The sequence below is a fragment of the Rhinolophus hipposideros genome, assembly GCF_964194185.1.
Source record: "Rhinolophus hipposideros genome assembly, chromosome: 5".
NCBI lineage: Eukaryota > Metazoa > Chordata > Mammalia > Chiroptera > Rhinolophidae > Rhinolophus > Rhinolophus hipposideros.
In genome coordinates, this window is record NC_138051.1 from 84,044,400 (window position 1) to 84,066,966 (window position 22,567).

The 22,567-nt window shown below is 39.3% G+C and overlaps 1 protein-coding gene across 4 annotated transcripts in view; it reads right to left on the reverse strand.

The window, feature by feature from the left end:
* Positions 1–694: 694 nt before the first annotated feature.
* Positions 695–22,567, reverse strand: part of STON2 (stonin 2) — a 127,693-nt gene continuing 105,820 nt past the window's right edge. For all 4 annotated transcript variants that reach the window (XM_081047487.1, XM_081047488.1, XM_081047489.1 and 1 more), the window contains 3 exons: positions 14,306–16,144; positions 9,683–9,885; positions 695–8,192 (listed from right to left, as the gene is read on the reverse strand). In XM_081047487.1, the coding sequence (XP_080903613.1) occupies positions 8,109–8,192; positions 9,683–9,885; positions 14,306–16,144 (2,126 nt within the window). In that variant the 3' untranslated portion in view covers positions 695–8,108. The remainder of the gene's footprint in view (positions 8,193–9,682; positions 9,886–14,305; positions 16,145–22,567) is intronic.

Genomic DNA, 22,567 nt, shown 5'->3' on the forward strand with positions numbered 1-22,567 from the left:
GGAGTGGAACTAAAATTTGCTTTGCAAAATAAGGTATCGTGAAGACTCTATACTTCTATTACTGTTATTTAGTCTGCCATTCCACTCAGTGGGTCTTTGAGGCAGATAAAGGATACTGTCACGCCTGAAAACAGTTAATTCACACTGGTAAAACTTCCCAATTCTAAACTCTCTTCTTCCTCTTGCCACTGAGCAAAATTTTACCCTTACCTCCAGGTCTCACTGAAAAGACATCTTTCCTGTGAAATCTTCCCAAGTCCTCTAGGCCATATTGATTTTTGTCCCATCTGCATTTATATTGACATTAGTCATTTGTACTCATCAATTGATTGAATAGTTATTTGTTGAGCACTGAAAATATGCTGGGAACATAATGCAAATATTATTTGATTATGTGCCCTTTTATATTTCTCACTTATATACACTATGTGTATATACTTATCATGAAGAAAATCTTAAGGACTGTATCATTTTGTTTTCTCACAGAACTGGGTACAAAATAGGAATGAAATAAACATGTATTGAACTGACTAAATTATATACATGATCAACTTCACTAGGATACAGATCATTTGTTAATTTGTCAGCTTACGGTCACTACCCATATTAATTGAGTCATGGGCCTTCTTTTTAATACACATTTTTCATGATGCCTGACCTCATTAAATCTTGTACAGTGACATATTTTGTTTAAAAATTTTTATTAAAAGATAATTTTCATAGCTCAGAAAAACAATTACAGATGACAATCAGCAGAACAATTAAAAACCAAATCTTACCTCTACAGTTAGCCAGTGTATAGACTTTATTACATAGGCACATATTACTTTTTTTAGGTAAACTGGTTTTACAAAAAATTAACCACAATAGTACAAAAAGTTACATCGAATGAGGGTAGAATGACTAATGATGGAAAATACAAGCCTTTGATCAGCTGAATCATTCATTGGCTCTTGGGTCTGTCCATCCTGACATACTGAAATTCACTACGGACATTACAAAAATGAGGGTGAGGAGGGTTACTCTTTTATCACTTCCTGGCTAACACACTGATTCTGTTTAATTTCTTGAACATGGTAAAGTGTTCTCCAGGTTCTATTGGCAGTTGGACACAAAGGTTAAATGAAGGCTGACTTAAGGTTAGAGGAGTTCATACTCTTCCCTTCCATCACTTCCCCATACTTCAAAACCCTTAAAAACTATGGTCCAACAGTTTGTTGTCAGGATCTGCACATCTGCTCTCCCAGAACTCCTCCCATTGGACACCACATGGGATTGCTGGTCCTGAAGCACATGGTGCTTAAGGCTTCGGTCACAGTGTGGCTAAATGTTATCCACAACTAGCATTGAGAGTTTGATCTGAGGCAGAGGATGCTGGAATTTCTTGCTCTGTCCAGTTGGATTTCAGCAAATACATTTGACCAACTCTAAGTACAAGAAAATCAAATCATACTGACAGCACAGAAGAGATGCTACTTTGAACATGTTTAAAAAAATTTTTAAACTACAATTTTTATGTTGCTAAGAGACAGTGAGGAGAGGGAGGACAGACCCTTTATCTCATTTAGCTATATGGCAATAGTCCCAGGGTGTTGACTGAGGGCACCTGAGTGAAACTGAGTAAACAGCATGTTTACTGAGCGTTTTCTCTCCTTCAATTTCTGCAGTCTCTCATATAAAAGAACATATCTATAAATCGTTGATCATCCCAAAGTGGCTCCTCAGTTCCCAGGAAGCGTTAAAACTTCTTTTGCTTTACCTAGAATCCAAATCCAATATCCATTTTGGAGACTTTTCTGCTCTTCTTCACACTCACACCACTGATGTGCTGGGTGATGCCAGTGGAACTTCCAGAGCAGTATTCCAACTGATCTTCACCATCCTTTTGATCCTCCATTTTAATCTATGTTTTGAAGGCAACTACAAAATAGAGGATCGCAGGGCTTTTCTGTTGTCTGGGCAGATTGGTAAAGAATAGAGACATGGAAAGATGGGCCAGTAGATTTTCCCAATTTTCAAATTTTAAAATTTCTTGGTTCTTAAGACTATATCCGAAGAGTCCTGTTGACATGAGGTATCACTGACACGAGCAACAAAGGGTATTTTGTATTAGGTTGGTGCAAAAGTAATTGCAGTTTTAACAATTATTTTTAACCTTTTAAACGGCAATTATTTTTGCACCAACCTAATAAAATGATCCACAAAAGTGGAAAGGACCTAAGGCAGGGGTGTCCAAACTGTGGCCTGCGGGCCAAGTGCGGCCCGCAATCCATCGTGAATTGGCCGGCAGCAAATTCCAAAAATATATTTAGTTTACTTAAATAAACCAGCTGAGGCAATATGTACTTCACCTCGAGTGAATGGCCCGGCTGTCTGTGTATTTTACCGCATATGGCCCTTGGTGGAAAACATTGAAAAAAGTTTGGACACCCCTGACCTAAGGGAACAATTAGTCCAACTTCCTCACTTTTTTAGCTGAAGTTACTGAAGCCCAATTGGGAAAACAGCAAGTCACTTAAATGGTGATTGTCTCCTTGATTATGTCCTTTAAAGATTCACAGAAACCCCAATTTTATCCCAACAACCCTCAGTGTCCTTATGTTTGCTCTCAGTTCCTCTTTGAGAATCTGGCTGCTAGCGTAGCACCTTGACCAGAGTACACACTTGATAAGTACTTGTTGAATTAATTCCATTGTTTATCTCTGCTATGCAATCTTTTATTTTTCCTAGAACTCCTGACTTTTAAGGGATGGCCTCTAGTTCAAGCATTTTGAGGTTTGATGGCTAGTGCTGTATTTGTCGTCTCCCTATAATCTCATTTATATTCAATATGAATATTTTTTCATATTGAAATTCTATTTTTTGAGTCTGTTCTTTTATAGCTTTTCATTACATACAATTGCTATCTGCTTCTCTCCAGGCACTACCAAGCATATTACTATGTATGAATAATATCTTTACAGCTCTGGAATTGCAAGTTCAGAAATACATTTTTTTCCCTTCAAATTCTGACTCCTGGTCAGAATTGCTAAGGCACCCTAGAAGATATGTAGAAATTCCATATTCCTGCTTTAGCTAATACATGGGAAAATATTACTGATACACACATTTATTTTCTACATTTATGACTGTCTTATACACCTCGTTCACTTTTAACTCCTTAAATACATAAATATGAGTCAGAAAATCCAAAGGAAATTTCATTTACAAAGAGAATAATTAAGAAATGGTGAAGAAATGGTGATTTGTAGGGAACCGGTGCCTAGACATTGGTAATGTTTAGAAAACATTGTTAGGGGACCTATCCGGTGGCTCAGGTCGTTGGAGCACCATGCTTCTAACGCTGAGGTCATTGGTTCGATTCCCACATGGGCCAGTGAGCTGCGCCCTCTACAGCTAAGATTGTGAACACAACTCTCTCTGGAGCTGGGCTGCCATGAGCTGCTGACCGGCGGGAGTGCAAGGCTTACAATACCAGCATGGGCCAGGGAGCTGTGTCCTACACAACTAGACTGAGAAACAATGTCTTGAACCAGAGTGCAGAGAGGGGAGGTGAAACAAACGTGTGTGGGGGGTGGGGTGGGGGGGGGAATGAAAATATTGTTAGAACTTGGTAAGAATGGCATGACTAATTTTATACAAAGAGCTGTCATGGTTTACATGGAACTTGGTAGTACAGTGTCAGAGATGATTTGTTTTCTAGATGATATTTTCTGTAGATTCAATACTGTTTTTGGTCAGGTTTTTTAAAAATTTTCTCTTAAATTGCATTCTTAATATAATCTAAACTGTAGATATGCTAGGATTAACTTACCACCATGCTTTGTAGAAGAGCTAATGTTACCATTCCCAACGGGGAGAATTTCTAAAAGTAGGCTAGATGGCAGTGCTTCCTACTCAAATCAATTTTATATTCCCTAGGTTTTTAAGAACAAAATTCAGATCATTCTCTGCCTTCCCACCACTATACTTATTATGTGACTTAAAAGCAGCTCTGAAATCATGATTTCATTTTAGGAGTTTTAGCCTTATCTCAGACCTCCATCTTACTGTGGTGACAAAAGAAATACACAGTAACATTGGTCAGTGGTTACTATTGAGGAAAAAAAAAAAAAGACCTAGCATACCAAGACTCCACCAAATGCTTTCTTCTCCCACTGAACATCCAATGGGCAAGGCTCAGACTCCTCACAGAGCTGACTTGCAGGAACAAAACTGAATCAATAATCTTGACTATGGACAGCATCTGTATCTTTGGGCACAACAATGTTTTTTTCAACATGAATAAAGTACATTATAGTTTAAATTCAGCTGCACGTTAAGTGCTGACAATTATCATTAGTTGACAGTGGAGGCAGGAATAAAAAGAAAGAGATATTATTTTAAGTCTTCCAGGGAATAAAAGCATGTTTGCTTGCTTTAATATAAGTATTTGACGATAAGTAAGAGTTAAATACTCTTAGAATTTCAGGGTCAATATTCATTGGGCAAACATGTACTGAATACGTAGTAATTTCCCTTTATTTCATTAACGTATATTTGTCTCACCAGCAAGGATTTAAGGTGGCTGAACCTATTATATTTCAAGCTTTTTGCTAAGTACTGGAAACAAAAAATAAGATACATTCCTTGCCTTCATGGATCACATTTCTTGGGAATGTGAATTTCTAGGAAAATAAACTCCTGCCTTCACCCACTCACTGGATTTGAATAGAAACTACTCTCATTTCAAATAAAAAATATTTTACATAAAAAAATGTTCTCAAGGGTTATGAGCCCTGCCAATAATGCAGGTAGGTAGAGAAGGGTGATAAAACCAAATAAAAAACAAAAACAAAAACAAAACCCCACTGTCCAGAATAATATTTAATATAAGTGAAATGCAAAACGTTTACAAGAGTGGCAAAGGGGATTTAACGCACCCCCCCCCCAAAATTCCTCATATTCTCTTGTTTGACATGTCATAAGGAGTACTTTTCTAATCCTCTTACTATGAAGTCACAAAGTAAGCCACTAGGCTCAAAAGAAAGTACAGCTGTTGATATGTGACATCTAATTAATGTTCTAATAGAAATACTATGCACTGGTAAAATGAATTAACTTCTAATATTTTCACATTATTGATAACACAGACTAGGATTATTTGTGACCACACACATAAAATCCAGCGTGACAGACTTAGAATCTGCACATGAAAAAGGTAATTTACCCAATTGTGTTTTTTATGTAGGCTATTAAAGGCTGAAAATATATAGTGTTACATTCTCTAACCCCTAAATGCTACCCATAATCAGTTTCTCCAAGACAGTAGAAGGAAAACACATTTGATGAAATCAAGGTGGTAAGTTTTTCAAGATTAATAATAATTTGCTTGCTGAATGCATAGATAGCATGAAATGGATATTCCAAACCCTTGGTTTTTTAAAAAAAAACAAAACACGTCCAAGTGAAAGCATGAAGACAGTGAGAGTTAACCAAGTGGGAGGCAGGTGAGGGGTGGTGGGGGTGTCCAAGAAGTAGTACACATGATACTAGCAGGCGAGGCTGAGATCTTGAGAGGTTGTCCAGATGCTAATCTTCAATAAGAAAGGTACCAGAATGACCTTCGCTTTGCCAGCTCTTCAATTCATCTCGGTGTTTCAATGAGGAATCTCATATGCCTTTAGTACAATAGGGGAAGGGCTATGCCTTGGAGCCCTCACTTGATGAAGACCTCTGGGGGACCCCACTGTATCTCAAAGAGCATGAAAAACCACTTATCAAAGAAAAAATAACTAGAGTTAGAGAGTACTATTACTACTGAGACTAAACCTACATGTAGAAGGGATCTTGGTAGTCATCCTGCTCAAATCCACTGTAAGAGACCTTTTCACAGCATCTGGAATAGATGACTATTTTAACTTCGGGCATTTGCAGCAGCAGGAAATTTTACTGCTTGAGTCTATCCCTCTTTAAAACAACTCTTATTAGAAAACATTTTCTTATATGGAAGCAAACATTTATAAAAGTCCCCTTTGTTCCTATTTTTGCCCTTTGAAGCTACACAGAATAAGTCTAATTCTGCTCCCTGTTTAGAGCTCAGCAGAAATTTCAATGCAGCTATCATACCATTTTCTCCTTTTCTGCACTCCCTTTCCAGCTGTACCCTCTATTCTTCATGGGATCTATTCCCCTGATCCTTATTTAATCAGACCCGTCACAACTCTGGCCGCCTGCCTCTGGACACAATCAATTTATTAACCCAGAATGGAACCCAACCCTCCATCCAGGTGCAGACTTACCAGCGCAACATGGAGGGCTCCCTAGACTTCTGATACCACAGTTTGAATGCATTGCCTTTGTGAACAGCCACAGTATGCTCCTGATTCCAAATTGAACTTCTAGTTCCCGAAGAAAATGCTTCTTCTGCATGACCTTCTGTGAAACCAGGACTTTCTACCACCCTTCCCATCAACACACACATATAAACACACACCTCCACAAATACACACATATGTACACCACTCTATACGTAGAAGGTTGCATTTAAAAAAAACCTCAGAATGTCATTTCTCATTAATGCCTGTTCAATTTCATCCTTTTAGTTTCAGTCTTATGCTTACATATTTCAAAAAACTGTAATGGTTTCTATAGCCTAGTGTCAGTACATAGTTAGAATGCAATGAATATTCATTGAATAACTTAATCCTGCATCTGCCAGTCAATAGACTGGATACATGTCTTTCTGTGTCATCTACAAATCTGCTAAGTGTGCTTTCTGTCCTCTGATTCGATTTACACGGCGAAATAGAAAGGCAGATAGAAGCTGCCTTTAAATTACTGAGCAGGTGTTCCCTTTGGGATGGCCGATGTAGTTCCTTGTATAGTAGAAAATACCCAAGTACAAATAAGAAGCAGAGGTCTAGAACGTAAGCAGGAAGGGATGAAGGGAAAGTAGAGTGCTTGTCCCAGACACTTGGAATCAGGGGTCAATGTTCCCACCATTAGAAAAACATGGCTTTCCCCCATCTCTACCCTAGAGTTTTCTGCCTTTTAGATCTATTACAATACTTTGATTATTAAACGCTGAACTTCTGGGAAAAGGTCATATAAGCTTAAGCTTTCACATAGCTTTAATCATCTTTTCAGCATACACTTCCTGTAAAGTTTGAGTTAAAGAGACATGCACTGTCAATTGGCTGTGAGGTATAAAAAGAGCTCCCAAATGCCCCTGACAAATGCCTGAGGTATTTCACATAGATATATACGTATATATTCATTTGTTTCAGGAATCAGAAATGGCCTATCTTTTTCATTGTGAATTTGGGAATTCACTGAGATCGGAGCTCTCTCCTAAATTGAGTATAATTTTGCCACTAATGTCTCTTTTCTCCAGAATGAAGAAAAATAAGCTCAAATTTGCTTTCCCTTCAACAGCCACCCTTTGCAGAATATGGGGCTAATTGTAGAGACCCTATTGTGCCTTTTTTCCATTGTCAATTGTGACTCAGAGTGGTGAACCCTGTGACTGAAACCTTAGAGAGATGGAAAAAGTGTTTCCATCAACACAGTCTAGAACCAAGAGAGAAATGTCTCGAAAACTGCTACTGCATAGGTGACTATTTTAAGAATGGAGACACCCATGAAAGGACTAGTAGACCCAAAGAAGAAATTTGTTTTGTACCTTTTCTGAACCTTTTCTAAAGAGAGTGACAGAGATGGGTTCTTAATTAATTAACTTCTCAAGAACCATGTTTTCCAGAAACTCATGTAAGTTACATAAGACCATCAGAAGGAAATCATGCCAACACCAAAGTAGGAGGCTCTTTTCCTGACTCTGGGAACCACAACAAACCACACCCAAGTGCTATGAGCTAAGCAGAGCGGAGAGAAGGAGGCGTAATTAACAAGCTCCAAAAGTTAGGTGAGCCAGGTGCTTCAGGCACCATCAGAACCTCTCCAAAGCAACCACCTCAGGGTTTCCTGTTAAAATGTAGATAACCACAAACAGGAAGGTCCAATACACTGTTCCCAAGGTGGAGGAGTCATGGCAGGTACTGACTTGAACTGCAGCTATTCGGGAAGGCATCCTATGGGGACTCTGGTCAGGCCCCTGCAGTAGGGCCTCATCACTGGACCCCACACTCCTTGGGAGTTTCCATTTCATCTCCTTCAAAGTCTGGCTTCAAACTCTTTTTCTGCTCAATCTCCACCTGCCAAGAATAAAAGTTGGAGAGAAATATCAGAAAGAAAAGTATCTCAAGAAATAAATAAACGAAGAGAATACTATAGGTTCTTTGTCAATGTTTTGGGCTTTAGCCACCCTGGAGTCACTGGCCCTATGTGTATTACGATTCTCTCTTTGCACATTCTCTTGGCTTGGTCTCGAATTCCCTCTCCCTCACAGCCCACCTGGAAAATACTTATTCTTTGCCTTGCGCAGTGGCTCAAAAATCACCTCTACCATGAAGCTATTCTTGACTCGTTAGGTAGAGTTAGGTGCCCCCCCTCCATATTCCCTCGGTACCTGGCACATTACACCACACGCTTGATAGGAGAGGGGCTGGCCCTATTCACCACTGTAGCCCAATAATGTAGGCATTCAGCAGACAATAACAAGGTTTATCAAATGAATGAATTCCTTTGCCTTTGGTTGTTGACACTCTCCATTACATTTGCTCTTTAAAAAGTCTCCAAACTGGTAAGTATTGCAGTAGTTACAGTTCTACCTGTATCTTCTGCAAAATACTGTAACCGTAATTAAAGGGATTAATCAATTAATCTTGCCTTGAAAGTGACACACTTCAACTGAAACCTTTTGTATGTCAGGCAGGAAATGCTTCTAGAAGGGAGTTTCATAGTTGTTCCCTGCAACAACACTTTGGATGTTTATGACACGGAAAACAATTCCAGACGGAAGAGTCCACCAGGGTCATATTTGAGGAAAGTGCTATTTTTTTTCTGGCCACAAGATGGAGGATTTGTTCTTTTGGTAGATCACACAACTAAGGAAGCAATTAGACAAAAAAATCATCATATAAATCTAAAGCTATTATTAAGAATAGAAAATTATTAAACTACTTCACAAAATCCTTCTTCGGTAGCCTCCATTTTCCATCTTTGGCATTTAATCTCCTTTTGAACTTCTAACTCCTCAGGATGTAATCACTGTTCATGGCAGAACACTCCAGTTCGGTTTCCTCCTTGCACAGCCCTAATCCAATTAGTTATGAAAGCTGGTTTGGCTTTTGAGTTTTGTTCTGTTACAGCCCAGTGACCAGGTCATCTGTGTGCTAACTTTACTCAGATCCACTCCATCAACTTCTGTAACTGAACTACTATGCTTTGGGTTAGCCGTTCCTGACACTCCCTTCCACTTACTTCTATGATCACTACTCTGCAACATATACTATTATGAATGAGTAGCAATAATCCCTTTACCCCATTACTCATGTTTATTGTTGCTGTTCATGATGATTGAAACACATTATATTCTCCTCTTTCATCAGCTTCTTTTCCCCCCCAACCTTTCTCTTGCCCACTAGAGAGGTCACTCATTTAAATCAGAGCAGACTTATTCAAGGCTATGTACAATGGTGAACCTCCTCCAAGGCAGGCACTGCTAAAAGGAATGAGAGGGGGAGAGGGTACCGGGGTGAACAGATGGATTTGGAAACGTTTGCCAGGTGCCTCCCCAGGCTACCTGGTAGCTGTAGTGTGCGGAATAATTGACCCACTTCCTGATGTCAGTCTTGTCTTCCACGGAGATGGATCTTACAGCAGCTTTCGAGGCAGAAGTTGTGGGCATGCTGAACTCGACATTCACGTGACTGGCAAATCTGGAAGGCACTTCCTGGTCAGAGCCAAGTTCAAGGTGGCAGAAGAAACAGTGTGGGTGACCAGAAGCTATGAAACAAAGATGAAGAAGCTAGAGATCAGGTTCTTTGGGGAGAAAGTGGAAGATGAGCCACCTCAATAACAAATAAGGCCTGGAATTCTTTCAGAGGTTTCAACACTGAGCAGAGCATTTACCTCAGCAGAAATCACCCTACATGTGCCTGAGATATAACACTATCTGATTATATCAATAGTAGCCTGGTATCCTAGCAATCAAAACCATGGCCTGAGAAACAGAGGCTATTCTGCCAGCTTGGGTCTGAGTGATATGTGAACACAGCACAAATACTAAGAAATAGGGGCTATAGATTAGCAGAAAGAAATGAAATAGAGATCAGCACTTAGCACCTAATAAAACATCAGTGACAGCCACCTAGAGCAAAATCATTGATTTCCTTTGAAAGATGAATTGAATTTTCTTAACACATTTCATATTTAAAAAAGAAAATGTGTTTGGCATGCTTTTAAGGGTGAAGGCAGGAGTCAACGACAAAGCCCATGTAAATAGCACATTTTTATTAGGGAAGCATAGGGTCCACTGGAGAGCACACAGACCCAAGTCAGGATAGCTGGGTCTGGCTTCCAGCGCTTCTAAGTGGCAGAGACCCCACACCTAAGTCCTTTATTCTCTTCAGGCCTCAATTCCTCATCTGTAAAGTTGGGGAGTTGGAAGGTGGTAGGAAAGCGTGGCGTGGACAATGCCAAGCATAGTCCCTTCCTGTTCTTTAATTCCATACATCTACAGCTAGTTCTACTATACTTTGATGGCAAACTTAAGGTTTGATTTTCATTTGAGAATTCTGAAATATTTGAAGGAAAAGAGAGCTTATTTCTGAGAGGATAACTGTCGTCGTCATTCCTCTGATGTGGGATCTATCTGTTGGGCACACTGTACCAGCTACCGTGCTAAATGCTTTATGCAGATTCTCTCACTGCCTCTTCATAACAATCTCCTGAGGTCATAGTATTACATTATGTGAGAAAGTGGCAGAGCAAACTGAACCCAGCAGTCTGACTCCAGATTGTTTTAAGCACTTCGTCTGAGTCCCCAGGCCGCAAGACCAGGTTTGCAGGGGGATGAGGGCTGCAGAGGAAGTCAGCTGTAAGAAGCCCCGTAAAGCAACTCGCTGTGGATAAACAATGTTACATGGCTTTGATTTCATTATGTATCTGAAGCAGCCTTCAGTTATCTGAATTTTCCCAAATAAACAATTTCAATTTCTTTTATTGGTCTGGGCAGGAATTTTTAATCTCAGAGAATGAGGCCATACACACCCTCTCTCCAAGGAAAACATTACAGAGTGAAGTATTTGTTTTGCTGTGTTTCACATATGTGAGATATTTCAATGGTTATTTCTAATGAGTAATACTCAGGGAAATTAATTGAAAATTTGCACGGTTTTAGAAAAGGAATTTAAATAAGATACATATAATAGTAAAAGTGACATGTTTTGAAAATGAATCCATTCAATTTTTTTTTTAAATCGTGTACCATAGATATAATTATGTAGCCGTTATATATTGAACATTTATTACAGGCCAGAGACTGTTAAACACTTAAAAGCATTGTCTGATTCCATTCTTAATGAGCTGGGTATTAATAACCCTATTTTATAGATGAGGAAAATGAGATTTCTGAGAGGTTTAAGGAAATTGCCTGAGGGCACACAGCCATTAAATTGTAGTGCTGGGAATAAAACTCAGATCTGACTGACACCAAATTATGTCCCAAACTCCTCTCCATGTACTGCTATAAATTTAGATTACTACAAAGTATGTAAAGGAGTTTCTTAATTTAATTCAAAAGCAACGTGAACACAGTTTTATCTAATTATCCTTATTTACACATAGTGGGAATATTGAGAAAGCAACATTCTTTCTTGATTCCCAGCATTAATTAATGGACGTGTAGGGCTGGTGGACAGATAGAGAAGTGCAATTTTGAAAATTAGTATTGTTTAATTTATGGTAATCAGCCCACATATTATGTCATCTTCCTTAATGAAGTTGAGAAAATTTAGCATTAAAATTCAGATTTCTATGTTCCATAAAAGAAAGCTATCAATGAGGACAGAATGTTTTGTTTCATGGCGGATGATCTGTAAAAGCAACAGAACTGATGCTTTGTTCTGGTGCCTTCTAGGATTAAGAAAAACTCCTGACATTAGGATGGGTAGGGTCCTGGTAGAAAACAAAGAGATGGGGACTGTACATGCACAGAGCTGGGCTGGACCCTGCTGGCAGGAGCCTTGCTGGAATCCAATGGCAGCTTGTTAGTCTTTTGGTGGCTGGAAATGGGGTAAAGCAGCTGTGGCTGCAGGCTTGAGATGCCAGTAAAGCCAGAGGTGCAAACCTGGGGACCCATCCTGCCTGTGGTGTGACCGCCCTGCCTGCTGGGGGCAAGGGATGCAGGGTCATCGCAGGGGGGAATAGCCATGCAGAGTTTCGGGCCTCCTTCACAATGCAGGTATGAGCATTGTGGAAAATGATCTGTAAAAGACACCCTTCACAAGACTGTCTGATGACCAAGACAGAAGAGTTTTGAAAAGGTATAATTACCAATAGCTTATCATCCATTCTCTGGTTTCATGGATGGAGCACTGGATGGGGGCAGCAGGGGCTGGGCACAGTGAGTACCACCAGCAATGGTAAATCTCGGTTCTCGTATTTCAAGTTCGTGTCTATTTGGTGTCATCAACTAAGAGGCAGATGTGGTATTGCGAAAAGGATGTGGCTTTGTAACTTCAGATGAGTCATGTCACTTCCTGATCCTTAATTTTCTCATATGGAGAATGAAGAGGTTTGAGTACGTTATCCCCAAATGCCCCTTCTAGCTTGAAAAATCCGATAGTTCTACGTTGTTATCTGAATCCATGCTTAGTATACTTAAGAGCTAAAAATTCCAACATAGATAAACCTGAGGCCATATCTTTTCCCATGTCAAGTGTCTAGCAGGTCAAACAGTAATTTTCTCCCTGTCACCTCTGTTCTCTTCCCAAGGGCTCTGTGCCAAAGGAGAATTCAGGATTTCTCCTTTCTTCCGTCAGATGGGCCTTGCAGATGAAGTAGAAATCACTGTGCTATCACCCCAGAGAATATAGTGCTGTTTAAGGGGAAATGAATTAGCAAGCACAGCCAGGAAGACTTTGTTTAAAAAATTCTGTCAGTTTTAGAAATAGAGCGTGGCAAATCCAGCCTCAGACACAGAGATCCAATTGTCTCTCCAATTTGCACCACTACACCCAGCGTCCGCTACAGAGTGCCTGGTGGGTGTCCAGTGCTTGGAATGCCTGGAGAGCGGACCAGGTCATACCGCCTCTGGCCATCACATCATATTACACTTAGAGTATGATAACACAGCCTCTCCACACTCAGAACAGGAAATGAAGACTCTGAACACACTATTAGGATTTAATATTGAGAATGGAAAGAAGAATATCTGCATCAGAGGAAGAAATTTCAAACAAGAGTTTTGCCAAACCTTACTGTTTTTGCTCAGCTAACATATCCACTTTTGTTAACAGATGAGCCAAGTTTCTTATAAACAAGAAGAGAAGTAGTTTAAAAGATCAAAGAATTGCGGGCTTACTGACTGCCATTGGGGTCACCCAGACTTACTGTAATAAATAAGGCTGCTAGAGCTGGTTTGATTATTTCCTAGTTTTGTCCTTTCACTAAGTCTCACTGGACTTATGAGGAAAGTTATTGCCTTCTGGGCTCACTCAAGCAGAAAAGCACCCCTGATAGCTGTGAGCAGGCCAGCTAGGGCTGGTTAAGCTTTCTTTCTTTATTTAAATCAAACATTCCTTCCTTTACTTTTTGTCTGATGGACTTTCAGATGTTTTGGAACTTCACATCCTGGCTAGGTCAGAGGCCATCTCTCCTCTTTCCCATCCCCAGATTCCAACTCTGAGTTCAAGATGCTGTGATTGTCAGGCCTGCCATAGGGTGGCTGGAATTATAAATCTGCTCCTCACCTGTATTGTACATATGATTCGCCATAAACTGGCCTTTTTACCTACACCAAGGGCATAGTTGTCTCTTCAGAACCCAGAAGAAGCCTTCTACTAGGATCTGAAAATGGATAGCTTCCAGCACCACAGATCGTACTTTAGTGGGTCAGAAAGGAATACCAATTTATAAGGTGTCCTGGAAAGACGCTTAGCAGCTCAGCTGAAGAGAATATGCAGTTTTATGGAAGAAATGCGATAGTTAAGGGGGTAAAAAGATGACCGTGAACTGGGTCATCCCTGTTTGTTACTTCACTCAAATACTTTTGCTTTTCTGGTTCCTCCCTCCCCCCATCAGCATTCCCATCACACAACAAAACTCAGCACTTCGGAGGGGAATAATAATAGCCTGTGCCACTCTGATCCCAGCTCGCTGGCAACTGTGTGGTGGTTTTCACCGACAGGAAGTCTCTACCTACCTGAGTTTTTATCGGGCAATCGGTTTATCCTCCATACAATAGAGTTAAAGGCATGTTCATACTTGGCAGTTCCCAGAGTTACCCTCATGACAGGTTCAGAGCCAGATACACTAGTGGAGCCGAAACTAGCCCCCCGGTTCACTTTGGCTTTCAGAGACTTTTCTCCCAGGACGCTTTCCCTGCGGAAGTTTTTCACCCACTCACTGGGCACAGGGTAGCGAACCATCACATTCTCACAGGGAACCTGAGTGAGAGGGTCACAGTTAGAGGAGAAGCCGGTGGACATCCTTAGCCAGCTCTGCACCTCCACCTCTGCCCCATTGATGCTTGCCGCCGTCCTGAGCGTGAAAGGCAAGGTCTTCTCAGCAAATATTGTCCTGAACCGCATCAGCTCAAAGCGGCACGCATCCAAAGGGTTGAACAGAATAACCCGTGAGCTGTTGAAAACATCCTCGTCCACACAGCCGTGAAAACGGCACTCATGGAGCTTGATCCACTTTGTGGTGGTGGTCGGCATGATGTCTTGCCGGGAAACGATTTCGTTCCCTTTGATGAGGACATCATTGAGGCCCAAGCGGCATTCCGCAAGCCCCGACAGGAAACTCAGAATGTGGATCCGTGTCAAGATGTGGTGCTGGAGAAGCCGGCTGTCTCCCCTGCTCACAGTGCCAGAGAATTCATCTCTGACGTCCACCGTGATCTCCTCCTCAAGGTAGTTCAAGCCGACCGTGCTCAAGTCCATGGACAACACCGGCAGGTCCATGAGCTGGTTCTGAACTGCACGGATGAAGCTGAGGAAGTCATCGTAATTGGTGGTGCCCAGCTTAATTACTTGTTCCCTCTCCGCTGTGTGGGCAACAGCAGGTTTGGGCTGGTATTTCTTCTTCTCCTTGTAGGTGACACGGTCTATCCGCAAGCTGTGGATCCTGCCATTCTCGTCGTAGTTTTGGAGTCGGGGTTCAGAAATCTCGTGGCAGATCTCCAGCTTAAACTCACGGAATGGTTTTTCTAGGCCCTGCTCATAATACAGCTGCAGGTAACCAGTGTCTGTCAGTTTGATGTAGATGGGTCCCCAGTGCCTGGAGGACATGATGTTTTTCTTCTCAGGGATCCTTAGCATCATTGACCAGCCATTCCTGGGCTGGGACAGTGCTGAAGCAGGCGGGTGGTCGTCTAGTTCAATCCAGCCTACTGGGTCATCATCACTTAGTGTCGCCTTACCTAAGTGATCAGGGTCATCAATTTGGAGTTGTTTGAGTTTTTCAACAGCATCGGAGTGTGACTGGTTTTTGCTTGAGTCATCAAAACTGATGGCATCCTGGTAAATGACAACGAGAGAATCTCTTTGGCTTTTGCCTGTGGTGCTGGAAATGGAATTGTTTTGGGAACGCCTCTCCTGCTCCTCAAAGAAAGCGCTGAAAGGGTTGATAGGGGAGGGTTGTACATCCTGTAGAGTCTCATTCAGGAAAGGATTGGTTGCCCTCCATGGTGGAGCTTCAGTTATGGAAGGCGGATGGTTTAAGGAGGAAATGTCCAGCTTCTGAACTTTGGAGAAGTTCACTAAAGTGCTCTTGGGACGTTCCCTCTTCTTAAATGACCCAGTTGAGTTATAAGGTACACCTGGGATCACAGATGCACTAGGAGGTGTGTTCGCCTTCAGGGGAGAGGTGATGGGTGGCAAAGGGCAGCTGACTTCATTGTCATCAAAAGTGACCCAGCTAGGGAAATGAGCAGAGGTCACCGGAGTGGCAGGGTGTCCATTCATGGCTGGACTGCTGGCCTGCCAGCTGATGGCCTCCATCTCTACCTCTTCATCTTCCTGGAGAGAGGAAGAATTGTCTAAAAGGAAAAGAAGAACATATGAGGGCTGCTATTCAGGGACTCTGGAGGCATGGGAAACTGAGGTAAGGGAATGAGGGATGACTAGAATTTTAGCTGAAATCCAGTAAATTCCAAAGCAGCTCGTTACCTGTCTCAAATGCTTAGTTTGGGCACAGATCTCATAATTCTGTAATAAACACACTAGAGGGGCCATATAGATACGACAGTAAGAACGTAAACCAGTCTATTGATACACAAGTACTGGTAGGATCAAGGTCCCTTGCAATTTAACTCTTATACATTCTCCCTTTACTTTATAGATGTTCGTGGAATAGATGTTTTCTTTCCTCTGCCCTACAGAATGTATCCTTAATTTTTAAACGTTGAAAACCACTTCCTACACAAAATGATATACAGCTGGTCTCATTGAATAAAATAAGTTATCTGCTCCAAGTAATAATATGACTGCAAATAATGTAACTGGAGGGATTTCCCCCCCAAACGTAATCAATAAATAGTAAAGACAAAATGTTAACATCGTTAATATGAAATAAGTTCAGACAAGTGCATAAGAAAAATACAAAAACTCCAGTAGAAATACAGGCAAAGGACATACACAGACAACTTAGGGAAAAGAAACTAAAAATGTCTAATGAGCATGTTAAAAATGTCCAGTCTCACTAGTAATAAGAAAAATGCAAATTAAAAAATCAGTGAAGATTTAAAGTTTTTAGTTTTCAAAGAGAATAAGGGTGCTATGATATGAACAGTAAACAGAACTTTAATGGGACTGTAAATTGCTACAAAGTCTCTGAAAGTGGCCTGGCAAGTATTAATGATCTTACAAATGTTCATAAACAATGACTTAAGGAAATAAATCCAACTTGTGAACCAAGTTTTGGGTGAATATTAAGAAATTGAGGTATACAATAGAATAATACCCAGCTATTTAAATGTTTACAAGTATTCAGTAACATGAGAAAATGTTCATGATATAATGTCTTCTATTTTCTCTAAGATATCTTTCTATCTTGGGGTTTATTTACTTTAAGGAAAAAAAAAAGTTAGTACAAATAAAACTCCACCCTAGCAGGGCATTCAAGGAAAGAGCTATAGGACTTTAGTTTTCATGTGGGAGAAATTCAAATCTTCTCAGTAGCATTAAAACCCTGTGTGTGTCTGCTGGAGTTGTGGGAAGGGAGTGGGAAATGCGGCCGTTAGCAAGGAGTGGATTCTGATGAAGGAATAGCATAGAAAACAAATCTGCATCTGGCATGGAGTAGAAACTCACTAAGTTTGTTGATTGAATGTGTAAGAACATAAACTTTGCTTTGGGGCAGTTCTTCCACTCTCTCTGTCTCTAGAGAAATGTGTTCGGGTATCTCTGTCACCATTTCACACACTTTTTTCACTGCCAGGAGTTGGAATCAAAGAGAAATGGATACTCAAATGCTTCAGTTTTCTGACCACCTTGGTAAACTTTCATGAATGTTACATCTAACCATACCAAACCAGCAGTGCCACACATAATTGCAAATATAATTACACGTGGATAGAACGGCAGGCTTGTCATTCATCTTTCCAAATATATTTGTTCAAACAAACAGCAATTCTCTACTAAAAAACATCAGTTTCAAAAATGTAGGTTGAATACATGAGCACCCATACATACCAATACCAACCCCAGAAATACAATGACCAAAACGTACTTTCTATGTGTATAGCACCACAAAAGGATTTCAAAGCATTTTAAAATTAAAGATGACATTATTATTCAAATTAATCATTAATCCACTGTGGTGGATTTATTTCTGGAAAATAAAGGGAAAAGGGTCAGAAATAACCTAGGTTTGTAGGACTTATATTTTATGTATTACTACTACTATATTATTATTATTGTTGTTGTTGTGATGATGATGATGATGATGGTAATGATGGTGAAGGCTAAAGGGAACAATGTGGCCCTGAGTAAAACATAATCACTTCCTTGGAACAGTAACCGATCTTCCTTAGAGAACTGGAAAAGGGGCATATCTTACAATGCATCCATTTCTAATGAAGGTTCTCTGTAGAGTTTTTGTAATGTCGCCTTCCCACCCAGTCTGGTAGTGTATCAGGGACATCCTTTTTGCCTTGGAGCTTATCACCACTCCCCAGTGTAAAATAAGCTCAAGGCCTCTTCCTTTAAACGTGGCTCTCTGCCAAAACTGTCAAAGGATTCCCTTCTGTTGGGAATCTTGTCCCCAAAATAGCATTTCTCGTCTTCCTCTCCAGAGTCAAAACAGAAGGAAAATAAGTAAATAAGTAAATAAAGGCCTTTGTCTCCACTGAAGATAATTTTCTTACAATAAATATTTTTTTAAACCAAGTTATTTAAAATCACACCAAGTCCTAGATAGTTTTAAAGCATTAGACTCACAATTTAAATGAAGGGTTTTTATAATTGGAGAGGAATTTTAAAAAATTAATTTCTAGAGATTCTATATTCTTTTTGACAGCCGTTTAAAAGTATCAGAAGACTTTGTTACAAAATTTTCTCTCTTTTGGCAATTCATCTCTCATGATTACAACCTGTCTTAAAAAAAAAAAAAAATCCATCCCGGGGGCGGCCAAGATGGCTCAGTTGGTTAGAGCAGGAGCTCTGAACAACAAGGTTGCCAGTTCAATTCCCACATGGGATGGTGGGCTGTGCCCCCTGCAACTAAGATTGAAAATGGCGACTGGACTTGGAGCTGAGCTGTGCCCTCCACAGCTAGATTGAAGGACAATGACTTAGAGCTGATGGGCTCTGGAGAAACACAGTGTTCCCCAATATTCTCCAATAAAAATTTTTTTAAAATCCATACTTTGGGATGGTAGTGGATTATAGGTCAAATCTCTGAAAATGAGAATTTGTTTTGTATTAAATCACTCATAAATAAAAAATATCGTAATAAAGACACTTTACAGATAAAAAGCAAAAGTGGTCCATAGTTCACATGAAAATAAAGCATGTTTTTGTGAAGATAGAGAATTGAAACTTCCTCCCCTTTTTCCAATTAGTTTTAGGTGCACAAAACAACATAATGATTAGACATTTATACCCCTCACAGTGATAACCCCACAAAGTCTACTACCCATCTGACATCATATATAGCTGTTACAATAACATTGACTATATTCCCTATGCTGTACTTTACATTCTGTGACCATATACATATTTGTGTGTGTGTGTGTGTGTGTGTAGATACATATAATTATAGTTGACATTAAATATTATGTTAGTTTCAGGTGTACAGTGCAGTGGTTAGGCATTTATATAATCTATGTATGAAGTGATCCCTCCGATAAGTCCAGTACCCATCTGACACCCTACGTAATTTTCACATTTTTTATTATATTCCCCATACTGTATTTGACATCCTGATGACTACCAATTTGTAAGATAAAGCATTTCTTGAGGTGAACCCAAGGACTGCCAAATACTACTTAAAAAAACTTATCCTTTATTAACACTGACTTCCTTCCTTGTGAGCTCTTATTTTGCATTATTTATCGATGACTGAAAAACATCTTCAATTATTTTTACAAAGGTTAGGTCATATATTAAAGTTTTTTCTTTGGGACTTTTACATATAAAAAATAACATCTATACGGAAAATTTGGGGGAGAAAATATTTGCATCACATATGATAAAAACTTAATGTACTTAATATGTAATGACAGTGAATACTTAAAAATGGGTACACTTTCACAAAAAAATTGGATGAGAACAATTTACTAATGAAGAAATGTAAATCCAATAACTATTTGAAATAAAGTTTAACCTTCTAAAACAATAAATACAATTCTCCATGGGTCATAGAGCCAAAGAGATAAAAAAGAATAATAATCATTATTGGTGACATGGGTAAATTTACACTCTGATAAAAAAAATCTTTCTGGAGGTCAATTTGAAATTTTGTTTAAAAGTCTCAAAAAAAGTGACCTAAGAATTCTACTTATAGGAGTCTATTCTAAGGAAAGAACAAGACAGGCATACAACTATGTATAGAGTGGTATGTTTATCATAGCAATGTTTTATCACAGAAAAATTGGAAATGACCAAAATGCCCAATAATGGGAGACCGGTCATATCAAAAAAATTGTGACACCCTAAAAATGGAATCCCACGGAGCTCTGAAGACAAAGCTATTGATGCATGTTTTTTCACATGGAAGCTGATCATGATACACTATATTGTTGACTGAATAATAACAAGAGCCTACAATCTGGAGTCAGATTGCCTGGGTTTCCATTCCGTATCTGCAGCTTATTAGCCCTGTGACTTTGGGCAAGTTGTTTCATTTATCTGCATCTCACTTTTTCCATTTATGAAATTAGGAAGATATTAAATCCTACCTGACAGGATTGCTGGGAAAATTTAATACAGATATTAGCAGAATTGTGCCTGGCAAATAATAAATGTTCAGTAGATGTTAGCAGCTATTAAACTTACTGCTATTACTACTACCACTAGAATGATACATTTCCATGATATAATGTATTTATGTATTAAAAAACTTTGGAATATAACAACGTTTTGATGTGAAAAACAAATGTCTCATGTTGGGTAAGAAACGATTAAAAAATTTTTAAACCTGTATTCTTTCTTTAAAAAATTCTGTATTGCCTACAAATAAAGAAATAATGAAAGGTCATAGTATATCTTTATTACTCCTACTAATTAACTTTAGAGAAAGAAAACAAACAGCTTAGCTGTAGTGCGTGTTGATAAAGCATCAGTTAGATCTTTCCTAAGACACTTATGACTGGTGTGACTGATAACAGAAATAATGAGGGGGTTAAAAAAAAAAAGGCAGGAAATTTCTCCAGTAAGAAATAGGCAAAAACTAATTATCTTCAGAACAAAATGAACTATCACCCACAATTCCATTTTATTGACTTATTAAAACAAAACCCCAAACAAAAATCAAGCATTATTTTAATTACTCTCTCTTCTACTTGCTATCTCCAAATTGCTTTTATTATTTTGGGCCGCTGCCAAACAAAACCCATGTATAAAGATTAAGTTCTCCAGCTACACCTCAGGATAATTTTCAGTACCTGTGAGCTTCCTACTTAGTGTCTAAAGAGAAATGGTGGATTCTTTTAATGTTAAACCACAATCTATTTTAAATTCCCAAAAGATTAAATAATGATTATGATGGTAACAAAAGTCACCAAATTGAAGAAAAAGTAAGCACTATGGGGAAAAATTAAGAGTTTTTATGATATTTTGAATATAACAGATATTCTGCCATCTTCTCCCCCCATTTGTTAACCTAATTTGTTAACAAAAGACAAATGCAAAAAATCTTATTAAGAGTTGTTCATTCGAAATGGAACTACGTTATGATCCAGCAATTCAACTCCTAGGTATCTATCCGGAGAAATCCAAAACTCTAATTGGAAAAAATTTATGTACTCCTATGTTTATTGCAGCACTATACACAATAGCCAAGATATGGAAACAACTGAAATGCCCATCGGTAGACGACTGGATTAAGAAACTGTGGTGCATTTATACAATGGAGTATCACGCAGCCATAAAGAAGAATGAAATCTTACCATTTGCAACAATATGGATGGACCTAGAGAACATTATGCTAAGTGAAATAAATCAGACACAGAAACACAAACACCACATGATCTCACTTAATATGTGGAATCTAAAGGAAAGAATAAATGTACAAACTAATCAGAAACAGTCTCAGCGACATAGAGGAAAAACTGAAGGTTGCTAGATGGGAGGGCAAGGGGTGAAGATAAGGAGGGAGGTGAGAGGATTAGAAAGCACAACGGTAACCACAATATTGCCACGGTATGATATGAAAGTCAATTTGGGGAATGTAATCAATAATGCTGTAAAGATTTTGTAGGGTATCCGATGGACACTTGTCTCGTTAGGGAGACCACCTCAGGGATGATGTAGATGCCTGATCACTGCACTGTACACCTGAAGCTGAAGCTGAACAATAATGAATGTTAACTATAATTATATATATATATATACACACACACACAGTCACAAGTAGCGGAGTACAGCATTAGGAATAGAGACAGTGGAAATGTAATGGCTCTGTGCGATGTCAGAGGAGTAGTAGATTGGGGAGGGGGGTTATCACTGTGTGAGGGATATAAATGATAAATGTCTATCACATTGTTTTGTACACCTGAAACTAATTTAAAAAAAGACTTGTTCATTGAAATTCATTAGCAGTGGCAAAAACGAATATTCTTAGATCAGTTTTCTCAGCATAAGATAGCAGTCACTGTTATTACACAAGAGCATATGCTTACAACTGTATAACCAGCCTCAGATACACAGTGGGCCCTTAAATATGTGTGGAATGATCTGTAAAGTGAAATGAGGAACAAAGATCACAACATTTTGGGATATGAAGAGATTTTAGAAATAAT